This window comes from Microtus ochrogaster, chromosome 17 (assembly GCF_000317375.1).
Source record: "Microtus ochrogaster isolate Prairie Vole_2 chromosome 17, MicOch1.0, whole genome shotgun sequence".
Taxonomy (NCBI): Eukaryota; Metazoa; Chordata; class Mammalia; order Rodentia; family Cricetidae; genus Microtus; species Microtus ochrogaster.
This window is the reverse complement of record NC_022019.1, coordinates 33,784,622-33,796,918: the sequence shown is the minus strand read 5'-3', so window position 1 is coordinate 33,796,918 and position 12,297 is coordinate 33,784,622. Positions and strand designations below refer to the sequence as shown.

Genomic DNA, 12,297 nt, shown 5'->3' with positions numbered 1-12,297 from the left:
TAGCACCCACTGGCTTTACCCTGTGGTGTAAAAGCAGCCCAGACAACTGGGAACTGAGGCCATGCCTGAGGTCCAGTAAGCTGAATGGTCATTAAAATAAAAACAGAAGTTCATGGACTTCTCAATCATTACTAAATAATTTTCTTCTTTCCTCGTCAACCACCTAAAAACATAAAAAACAACCTGTCTGTTGAGAGCCAGCCTTCTGACAACAGGCAATGAGCTGCGCTGGACTCCATTTCCCTGTAAGCCTCACCTTTATAGGAAACCCGGAAAACCAGAAGGCTGCAATCTTTTCAGCTGCCCCCTTTACCATGCCAGCTGGTTTTCCCAGGACTCGGCTACACCCACACAACACTTTCAACAGATGTGTCATCAAGCACAACTACAGCAAACTTCATGGTCCAAACACCAAAGTGTCCTAGTATTATAGAAGGTCAAAGGTCCTTTTGAGCAACCTCTCTCTGTCCCCGTGTAGAAATTCTTCAAGAGACTCATTTCTCCTGTGCGTTCTACCCAAAGCTAAATGCTCATCCTCAAGTACACGTTGCTCCTTTTCAAATATTCTTTCTAAATTTGCCCAAGACCAAATTGATTTACTTTATTTAGTCCAAATAACTTAACGGACTCAACCTTGCTCTCTCATATAACTTGTTTTTGGAGCAGGGTTCCATGTAGCCCAGACTGGACTTGACCTCTCTGTAGGGCCAAGGATGACCTTGAACCTCTGATGCTTGGGATCACACACCCTGAAGTTGTTGCCCTGTTAGCATTACATTCATTACAGCTCTAACACTACCAACTTTATTGGCATTTTTATCATAGATCTAATATTACCAATAAGTTAAAACATTTCCTGCATTTTCCTTGCTATATTTAACACCCTAATTAGCTTCAGGTGCCAGTCCTGGGGTTTACGGGAAAAAATATCCACCATTCTACAGCTACCCACTTCCTTAAACCCATACCTGTCTAAATTCCAATTTAAAATAGCCTTACAAATCAGGTTTACTAGTCTTCCTTTGTTTTTGTTTTTTGAGACAAGGTTACTGTGTAGCCGCCCTAGCTGTTCTGGAACTAGCTCTGTAGACCAGGCTGACCTTGAGCTCACAGAGATCCACCTGCCTCTGCCTTTGCCTCTCAGTGCTGGGATTAAAGGTGTGCACCACCACCATCCGGCCTAGCTCCTTCTAAAACTACATTTTTTTGGTTCTGAGTTAGGGTTTCGCTATGTGTTGTAGGAGGGCTGCTTGTTTGTCCCAGGCTGCTCAGCCCCGAAGAAAGGACAGAAATTGTATTAATTAAATCACTGCTTGGCCCATTAGCTCTAGCTTCCCTTTGGCTAACTATTACATCTTAATTTAATCCATTTTTATTAATCTGTATATTGCCACGTGGCTGTGGCTTACCGGCAAGGTTAGGTGTCTGTCTCTGGTGAGGCTACATGGCTTCTCCTGACTCCATCTTCTTTCTCCCAGCATTCAGTTTTGTATTCCCCACCTAGCTCTGTTCTACCCTATCACAGGTCCAAAACAGCTTCTTTATTAACCAATGGTATTCACAGCATACAGAGGGATCCCACATCAGCCATTGAGCTAAAGCTGATCCTGAACTCACGTTCCTCCTCCTCTACCTCCTTAGCACTAGGATCACTGACAAGCGCCATACCCCTGGCTCAGGGTCCGTCTTTCACTAACTCTAGCCACCAGGAAAGCCTCTGTTTCTATAACAGTGTCATTTAAACCAATTGTGTCCACCTCAACGCATCTGACTCTGCTGATCACTAAGGTTCACACCGGTTCTTGTCCCACTCTCGAAAATTATGTGCATCTTACTAGTTTTTGCTAACCATGCACTTGGCATTTTTATCTAATAGCAAACCCTCCATTAAATTTACCTTCTCTGTCAACTTTTCATGATCGAGCAAAGTAGCCTCAAATTGTACACATAGGAAAGAGAGGAGGCACAACTGTCTAAGGGTCAAAGCCGTCAGCCAGGCAGTCATAAAAGGGTCTAAAATACAATGGGGAAGGCCACACAAGATCCCACTGACTAATGTTAGAGAAGTGGACTGATGTAAGTCTTAATGCAGACACGATAAAAAAAAATCTTAGTAGGAAGTTGTTAAGTAGAAACTCAGGTTACAAGAAAGGCTGGGAGTGTTTTATTGTTCACGGAAGCTGATCTATTATTTACTCAAGGCTATTTCCTCATATCTCTGAAAAATAAAGTTCCAATTTTAGAGTGTATCAAAGAATGGAGTATACATCTGACCATGGAGCAGGTGATGTGCACACCTGTAGTCCTAGCACTCAGGACGTGGAGACAGGAGGCCAAGAGTTCAAGGTCAGCCTCAGACCTTGGATTACAAAGCCAACCTGGACTATACAACACCCTGTCTAAAAATATCCTAAAAAGAAAAAAAATTCAAAATTCTTTACATAGACAAATAACTTTTTTGGGGGGACTAACATCAATTCTGGAAGTCTTGGTTCCTAGGAGGCAGAGCAGCACAGAAGGAAAATAAATGCACAGGGCATCCCAGAGTGGTGAGAAGCCAGAGCTGTGGCATCAGACAGTCCTGGGCTTACCTGCTTTTTGGCTGAACTCTATTGCTTCTGTGAACTGAATTAAGTGTATAATCACTAAATTAAGTACTGAGTTTCCATTGTTCCCCATCTAAAAACCCAGATGGTTATGGAGACTGACTGAGTTACTCTGTGTCCAGAACACACACACACGCTACAACGGCAGTCATTACCATTATTAGCAGAGGGCATCTAGTAGGCCTGCCCTTTATGGAAATTGTTCTTTTTAATTTTTTTTTCTTTTAAGCTAAGCTCTCACTGTGCAGCCCTGGCTGGCCTCAAACTCAGCTTTGCCTGCCTGTCTGCCAATCCTAGGATGAAAGCAGTGCCCCCCCCCCAGCAGTTTACCTAACAGCAACAGAGAAGGAAGGATCTGGTGGCCACAGGAAAATTTACTAGAAGCCCAGGTGGCAGATGTGTGTAAGAAGACTGAGAACAGGCAGTTTAAGAAACCCGGTGTGAAGAGGGCAGTACAGGCCAGCGAGGGCACACATGCAGGTTTACTTTGCTGTAATGTGGCTGCATGCCTGTGACTTTGTTTCGTGCGCTTAGCTATACTGCTTTGGAAGGAAAAACTGGTAAAATGTTTATTTACTGTGGCTAACTGAGTCTTCCCAACGCCAATCCTGAAATACCACCCCCACACTCCTAGGTTTCCAGAAGGTAAGAATCTACACTTTTATTCCAAAGAAAACTACGAGGGTATGAAACCAAATGCCAGTCAGTAAATGCTACCCACTTGAAACAATAAATACACACATAAACTGCTTTTGTTTCAGTACTTCAAAATCTTCATACTACTTCAGTCAAATGCTAGTAAACAGTCTGCTCTGCTCAGAGCAACACACAGGCCTGCCTTCTTAAATCTGACTCAATCCGTGTTTGAAGGCAACTAAACTGAAACAATCTACAGTTTCTAAAAATAACTCCAAGAAAGGAGAAGTTTTAAAAGTATGACTGAGAAAGCCTTCATTTTATCAGGGTTGCTGAACTAAGGCTATCTGAGCTTTGCTGTTGTTAGCCACTAGGGGGTAGAGTTGGTCATTGTTCTTTACAGTACAGGGAAGAATTTCAATTTTTCTTCTTTAAATTTCTGTGTGTGTGTGTGAGCGAGCAGACCTTTTGGGGGTAGGTTCTCTCCTCCATGTGGGACCCAGATCCCAAAGATTGAATCAGATTGTCAGGCTCACTGGCAAGTGTCTTTTTTTTGGAGACAGGGTCTCTTTAGTCTTGGAGCTCATTATGTAGACCAGGTTGGCCCGGAACTCACAGAGATCCGCTTGCCTCTGCTGCCCAAATGCTGGGATTAAAGATGTGCGTGTGCCACCAAAGCAAACCTTACTCTTTCCCCTAAGAATATGATCTCTCCAATGTTTTGAGAGCTTGTGCTACTTTAGTTCTTAGGGCTGAACTGACATTAAGGAGCCAGATATTGACAGTTAAACCATGAAGGGGAACTGTCACTCACCTTCAAGCACAGCCACTCACTCCACTGAGACTGGTCCACAGCTTCCCAGACACAGCAGCTACCTGAATCAAGACTTTCCCAACGGTGGGAACACTGCCACGCCCCACCTCGTCCAGCAAGGATGACGCGCGACACACAGGAGCTCTTCTCACTGCAGTTTATTCCAGGACTTTATTCACTTTCTCTCTCTCTCCCCTCTCTCCCCCCTCTCTCTCTTTTCTACAGTGAGAGCATAAAACCCGCATTTATTGTGATTCCTCAATCTTACTGGTGCACCCCCTGCAGCAAGTTCTGGGCTCCACGGAGAGAGGTTTGGAGGTTCCCCGTACGATTGTCCCCGTACGGGCCACCACTTGTCGCATCCACCCTCGACCAGCAAGGAAAAACGCAACACCCGGAGCTCTTCTTGCAGCAGTTTTCAGGCCTTTATTCACAGCAATCTATCTCCTTCTCCTTCTCTTTCCTTCCTCTCTCCTCTCCCTCCCCTCCCCTCCCCTCCCCCCCTCTCTCTGGCAAACCTCTCCCAGCCCTTAAGTAGGCATGGGCTGCCAATCCCGGATTGCAAGCAGCTGATGATCATTGCGTGATCAGGCATAAGTCAGACTTTAGCCATTGGAGTTGATTATACATCTCCATCAGGTGTGGCTCTATGCTGCTCGCTACAGGGAACTGTACACCTCACCCTGTGCAGATGCACTCGCTCTGATCACACAGCCAATTATCCATGAAAGAGAGGCTGCAGGAACAGAACCCATAGTCAGGCCTTTGTTGTTATGGTCTTAAAACTAACAAAATAAGGCACAGATGCGAGGAAGGAAAACCAGATGCCTCAACAGCACTGAAAGCCACGCATGAAAAATGTTTCCAGAAATGGGGCTATAGACCAGTGGTAGAGCACACGGCTAGTATATACAAGTCCCTGGGTTCAATTCTTAACACCCCCATACACACAAGGGTATCTCAGGTATTATCATATAGTTATTAAATGTATAACTAAGCTGTACCTGGTAATCCCAACAGTAGGTAGGATAAAGCTGAAATATTTTGTACTTGAGGTCAGGAAAGCAAAATCCCATTTCAACAACTCAGAAATAAATATTAACAGTAGGATGCTGTTCGTGAAGAGGACCAAACCTGAGTTTGGTTCCCAGTTCCCATGCCAGTGGCTCACAACCATCGGTACTCCAGCTCTCGCGGGATCTGAGCCCTGTCCCCTCAGGTGGTTACACACACAGGCACACAAGACACACACTTAGGAGGGGGCTGGCGAGATGACTTAAGACCACCGGCTGCTCTTCTGGAAGGTCCAGGTTCTATCCAACATCCACAAGGCACTAACAAGTGTCAGTAATTTCAGTTCCAAGATATTTGATGTAGACTCCCCGGGTACATAGCATGCACATGACACAGACACACACGAAGGCAAAACACTCATACACAGACAATAAAATTAAAAAATAAGATTTACAGCCAGGCGGTGGTGGTGCATGCCTCTAATCCCAGAACTTGGGAGGCAGAGGCAGGCAGATCTCTGAGTTCGAAGCCAGCCTTGTCGGCAATGTGAGTTCCAAGAAAGCCAGGACTACACAGAGAGACCCTGTCTCGAAAAACCAGGGGAAAAAAGTTACATTTAAGAATACACAAATAGGAGCTGGGAAGACGGCTCAGTCATTAAGAGTCCAGCACTGTTCTTCTACAGGTCCTGAGTACAATTCCCAGTACCCACCCATCTGGGGGCTACAACTAATGGTAACTCCAGCTTCAGGGGATCTGACACCTTTGGCCTCCACAGGCACCCACACTCATAGGCATCTGCACACAAACACACATAATTAAAGGTAAAATAAATCTTGACAAAAAACAATCCACAACTAATCCGTGCTAAGTACATTTCAACAAACTAATTACAACATAAAAAACTGAAACTGAACAAAATGCCTGACAAGCACAAATGGTTAGGAAGCCACAGACAGCATAAGTTAATAAAAAGCTCCCGTCTCTAACAGAAACAAGAATGCACACATCGTGATCACACAGGTATTTAAATGTACACACAAGGAATGGCATTATGCTAAAACAGGGTAAACCAGGACAATTCAGTATTCATGAAAGCTAAGATCATAAATCAGAAATTAGAGTAGCATAAACAGGATTTTATGTTGAGTGGACTCCTGTTTCTCTGCCAGGAAATTAAACATAAAACTGTTGTTGTTGAGACAAGGTCTCTCTTCACAGCCCTGGAGGCCCTGGAACTCATTATGTAGCTAGACTGGCCTTAAACTCAAGAGATGAGCTTGTCTCTGCCTCTGCGATTAAAGGTGTGCCCAGCCACAAGGCTTATACAACAATTTTAAGTCGAAAAAGTATCCACATCCCCAGTCTCAAAATCCATCCTGAGAGAATGCAGGACGAGGACTGGAGGGCCATTCTGCACCTGCACGTGCTCCGCAGGGCGAGAGCTGCCTCACTCTGCACACATCCAGTGCAAAGACGATGATTCTTCTCAGTCAAACATAAGAAGCAAACACGACTGTCCCTGTGCTACAGAGCAGAAAAAGCAGAATTATGTAAGAGAACAGTATCGAAAGCTACTCTGTCCTCTTAAGAAACACAGGATGGATGGTCTGAACCTTCCGCTCTCCTGTCCCAATTCCTGCGCTGAAACGAAGACCCTCAGGTAAAGGTACTATGAAGGGGATGACCAGGTCTGGGCAGGGCACGCCCACCAAGGTTTAGTGTCCTCGAAGAGGCCTAAAGAAGCTCTTTCATCCTTCCCACATGAAGACACCTGCATACAGACCAGGAAGAAGATGAACCCTCACCAGACGCTGACTCTGTGGGCACCCAAACCTTAGCTGTCCAGCCTCCCAGCTGTGAAATGAATCTGTCAGGAAGAGAGGGAAGGGGCACTCAAAACAAGCAGCTGCCATCCTGACTGAGGTAATAAAAATTTCACTATGCAGAATACCTCCCCAGTGAGAGAAAAGGGAAGAAGCTTAAATTCTCACTGACAGGCTGGGGGAGACCAGCAACATGCCCTTGTTCCTATTGGCCAACACAGAGCAGCTGAAGATCCGACATCCAGGATGTGATGTCTTGCCTAGTTTATCCCCACATCTATCAAAGCTAAAAATCTCAAAGGACCTGAAAACTTTCCACAAAGATACTTAAGGACCTCGTGAGAGAAAAAAAAAACCTTACAGACCACCTATAAATTCCTTCACACTCATCTCGTCCCAAATGCTCCCTCGTCTGTTCTTTAGGGACGTGGACACACACCTTCCACATCAGACCTCACCAATCTCTTCATAAGCTCCTATTCTCCAGAGGTGGCTGGAGAGGCTGGGAAGGTACTTTCCTCTCCGAGACACTATGAAGACATCACACACTCACTCACAGGCTGGGTATGCGGTTGTAAAGGCGGGCTGCTGAGATATCTAAAAGACAAAACCTAGGGTGCCTACAAGACTGGATCTCACTTTGGGCCTGAACTCTCCACAAGCAGGCAGAGACAGAGTACCACAGTTAAATACTGCCGACTGTTAGCCTGAGTTGTGTCTGCACGTACGCCTGCAGATCATAAGAGGGTATCAGATCTCACCACAGATGGTTTGCTGGGAACTGAACTCAGGACCTCTGGTAGAACAGCCAGCACTCTTAACCAGATTCATCGGCATTTTCACAGCCACAGGCTGGTTTGTTTCTTTTGAAAACTAATGTGATTGTGCCACCGTGACACTACATAGCGGACACATGTAAACCTAGAAACAGCAAACTGCAGTGAGAACTTTAACAGCCTCCCTAACGCACAATTGCGGTAAAGCTAACAGTCATAAACACCAGCTTTAAAAAGTTAGTAAATGAGCCAATTGCAGACTGTATACGTTTTCTGAACCATTATTTGAACTGTTAAAATGAACGGTTTCAAGGAGAGCCTCGATCCTGCAAATGGTTAAGTTTCAGTAACTTAACGAAATAATGGTATATTGTGATGCTCTACACCTAATAACATAAAAACCGCTATCAGCTGGTAAACCGAAAAACTTGTAGGCCAATGTTCTACGAAGCCAACACTTTCAAGACAGTTTCTTTCGCCGTATGCCTCTTTAAAGTATTTAAAACTATCTCGGAGAAACCCACTTGGAATCTCTTAAATATGTCTACAGAGATTTTTAAAAATAACATTTAAAGGCCAGGAATTAAGCGTCTCGATAACTAGTCTTTACTAACGCAGTTTTGATGAGAGGAAGTGTCACGATCCACAGGTTAAGTAAGCGAGTGCTAATCTTCAAGTGAGACACCAAAGTCCTAGAGAGAATAAATCGTCGTAACCAGGAATTCCAGAAAAATACAATGACACGGGAAGCCATCCAAGGAAAAGTTACTCTAAGTTGTCGCTCGGCTGGGAGCGCCCCACGGGGCGGGCGGCAGGTCACCCAGGGAGCTGCGTGCAGGCCAGCCCAAGGGCGATCGGCTCGCCGCCAAAGCAGTGCCTGCAACCTGGCGGGGACGAGGAGGACGGGTCGCCTGAGCGCTCAGCGCACCTTTGGGAAGCGGCCCCGAGGAAGCACGGCCCCTGCCCGCACCGCCTGCCCAGCCTGCCCTGCCCGCCCGCCGCCGCTCCGGAACGCGACCCCACCCACAGCTACGCCCCCTCCGCAGGCGGCCCGCCGGACCTTCCCCACCTTGCACTCGTCGGTCTTCTTCTCCTCGGTGCAGAAGTTGACCGGCGCCAGGCCGGGCAGGTAGAAGGCGCTGCCCGGGTGCGGGCCCGGGACCGTCCCCAGCAGGAGCAGCGACATCAGCAACAGCCGCGGGCCCGGCGCGGGCGGCGACGCGGACGGCCTGGCGCTCATGCCGGCGGCTGCGAGAGGACGGCGGCCGAACCGAGGGGGACGACGAGGGCGGAGGGGGCCGGGGGGGCTCTGAGATCACCTGCAGGCCCAAGCTCGGAGAAGGCCGGCCCGCAACGGCTAGTTCCGGTTGCGCTCCGAGACGCCGCGGGTCCCGCGACGGAAACCGAAGCGGGCCTCCACAGAGCATGCGCGGCGCCGCGTGCACATGCCCAGTGCGGGCGCCACCAGCGCAGCGGGCCGTTTCCGGGCGGGGCGGGACGCGGGAGGAGATCCGCGTTCCGGGTTTCCAGCTCTCCGGCTAGGGCGACTTCCGGCTGCGCGCTTCTGGCTCTCACGGTCCGGTTTCGGAGTCCCACCTGGCGCTTCTCGGGCGCTCGGCTCGGGACTGATGAACCAATAAGTACTTCTGGTGGAGGCCTAGTCGGTGGACAAGGGAAAGTTCGAATATTTTTCAGGGAATAAATAATTTTCCCATAAAAGCCTTTGTCCCCTCCCGCCCGGTGGAGCTTTAGACTTCAATCGAACTCCTCCCCGAAGTGCGTCATTTTCGAGTGTAAAGCAAACCTTAGCAGCCCTGCATGACCGTAATCCCCAAGATTAAGAAAGGGCGGGTTCAGAAAACAGGTCAATTCATGGGCTATCAAAATCCTTGTGGGTGTGCACATGTTTCCCCCCAAGGAAGGTTTATAACCAACCTGACTTTCAATGGATCTAGCACCCCCTAGAAAGTCACGGACGCAAACCAGAAAGAGCTAACAGCAAAGCACCGGCTGAGCGCGCTACGACCTAGCTGTGCGACCCTTTAAGTCAGCGAGTACAGCCAGGGAGAAAGGAAAGTAGGGAGAAAACAGAAGGATGCTCTTCCAACCGAGTAAAACCTAGGAATATAGTTCTTCCGGGAGATGCTGATTATTTTTACAACACGCGGAGCCGTGAAGTGTGTCCACATACGCCCAATACACCACCAGACTGAACTTTGGGCTGGGCGGGTCATGACGGCTTCCATTGTGGAAAGAAGCAGCTGCTGTCTCCATCAACAAAAGGGGGCTTACGTATTCTTCTGATACTACCAAACTTCCCATTACTTATTTTTCTGACACTACCAGACTTTGACCTTCACTGTCGCAGCTTCTGCCCCAACATTGTCATTACTATTCCACCTCAGATAACAGCACCTTTGCCTCAAACCTCATTCCCTATAGCCCACATGCTGTTCACGGGGCTACCGAATTGTAGACTGAGTCCTTTGGTGGTCCCCAAGCTCAGAACTACCCCCAGGCCACTCTGCGGGTCTCCTCTGCTTCTACTTGTGTGAGAGGAATTAAGTGGTTGTTCCTCGATTCCACCGGTGCCCCACAAAATCCATTTTGGGAATGTGTTTATTTGTTCGCTGTCTCACTTCCCACGGGCGCAGGGGTCTGGTGTCTGCAAATTCCACCTCTATAACCCGGTCCTGGAGAACCGAAGACGAAGCTAACTAGAAATTGCACGGTCCTGATGGCCGGACGACATAGGCTCTAGATCTGAATTTAGAGTGGCAGACTTTCGGCGCTAAAATCTGAAGTTTTCCAGATGTATTTAACCTGCCCTCTTTCACAGAGCAAGCAAGCCTAAGACGGAGAACGGCTTCCACGGTGGTGGCCAGGGCTACTCCGTCATGCTGAACCCACGGTGACGTGTGGGCTTTTTTTCCTCCAGTACCCGCCACTGTCATACTCTGGGCAAAGTAAACAGGGGAAAAACAAAAACGGCAAACGGAGTCTTAGAGAACAGAAACAGTATCGGGATTCGGGACAAATGATGGCCCAGAGCGCTGACAGGGCGTACGCAGAGCTCGAGCACCAACACCTATTTCTTTATTTTGACACGTCACCGCGCCTGGCCGCCTTTTGGTTGGTCGACCCCTACTTCCGGATCCGGTCTCCTCCGAGTAACGCTTCCCCCGCGGTTCCCCAGGTTACCAGAGGACGGGGCGGGGCGGGTCGATCCAGGGTTGGGGAGCTCCTGGTTGGCGAGCACTGTTGGAGTGAAGAGTTCCCTTCGAAACTAGGATAAAGGGAAAGTTCCTCTGCGTTATCCCCACGGTTGGTGATGCTCTTTTCCTCAGACTACTGATAACTCTGGCTGGAGCAAAACCTGAAGAATGTGATTTTCTCCCATGCTGCACACTGCAGTTGTCAATTCGGAGAAGCTGAGGGAAGGGAAGGGTACTTTATTAATAATGGACACGGAGTTTCGGTACAGAATGACGGAAAATGTGTGGGAGCGATTAAGTAGTGGCTGCACAATTCAACATAGCAGTCTCCGAGCTTTGCACTCAAAATGGTTAAACGCATAAATTTTACTATGTATAGTTTACCACAGTTAAATAAAAATCCAGAATTCCTCTTTTCACCACTTTTCTCTGTTAATTTAGACGTCCATTTTTTCTAAGTTTCTCACATTGTATGATTAGACTGGCCAGATTTAGCAAGTAAATGTACAGATAACTATGTCATGTCAAACGTTCTGATTTCAGATGACCAGTGACTAAATAGTACGTGGGGCACACACATATTATCTGATCATCCTCCTCAGGTGTCAAGTGTAAATTGATAAGAAAATGGCTTACAGTTGAAAGAAGTGTGCAATATATATTATTAGCTACACATCTGTAAATGAACGCATCTTCAAGATTTTTCTAGAAGGAGGAAAAAGAAACCAAAGACGGATTGTCATTCATTTCTTGACAGAGTATGTCATCAGAACATCATACCCAAGATATACCACTTGAGCAGAAAGACGATTCTGGGTTAAAGGCAACCGAGACTTAGTGTGCCCGGGACCATCTTCCTCTTTCGTCTAAGCAGAATAGAGATTTCCCTTTATGGAAGTAGGAGTGGAGCCGGATGGGCTCGGCCTTAACCCTGTCCCTTGGGAGTCCAAGAGCTGCCCAAGCTGCAGATCCTTGAGCTCCGGGGACAGCTTGGGCAGCTTAATGGGCTGTGTCCTAAGAAGTTAAAACAAACGACAAAAAAAGACGGAGTCAGGGTTAGTGGTGTAGTGCTTGCCTAGCATGTGTTAGTGTCCTAGGTCCTCTAGAACACACAACACACACACACACACACACACACACACACACACACACACACACGCACGCACCAGTAGCAAGCAGGAGATGAATTATTTGGTGAAGAGAACCAGTACTTTTTCTAACCAGAAAGATTCTCAACCGAGAAAAATCTTCCTAATAAACTCTAGCCATCAACTCTAATCTGCCACATTTCTTCATTGCTGTCCCAATGTACAGCCACGTCTACACAGTGTGCTGTTGGATCAAACCCTTCCTAACTACTCACATCTACACAGTGTGCTGTTGAATCAAACCCTTCCTAACTACTCACGT

General features: G+C 47.4%; 1 protein-coding gene across 1 annotated transcript in view; it reads right to left on the bottom strand.

The window, feature by feature from the left end:
* Tm9sf2 (transmembrane 9 superfamily member 2) overlaps positions 1-9,079 on the bottom strand; it is a 47,245-nt gene extending 38,166 nt beyond the window's left edge. Inside the window, exon 1 of the mRNA XM_005355695.2 lies at positions 8,742-9,079. Within this exon, the coding sequence (XP_005355752.1) occupies positions 8,742-8,912 (171 nt within the window). The 5' untranslated portion in view covers positions 8,913-9,079. The remainder of the gene's footprint in view (positions 1-8,741) is intronic.
* Positions 9,080-12,297: the final 3,218 nt, after the last annotated feature.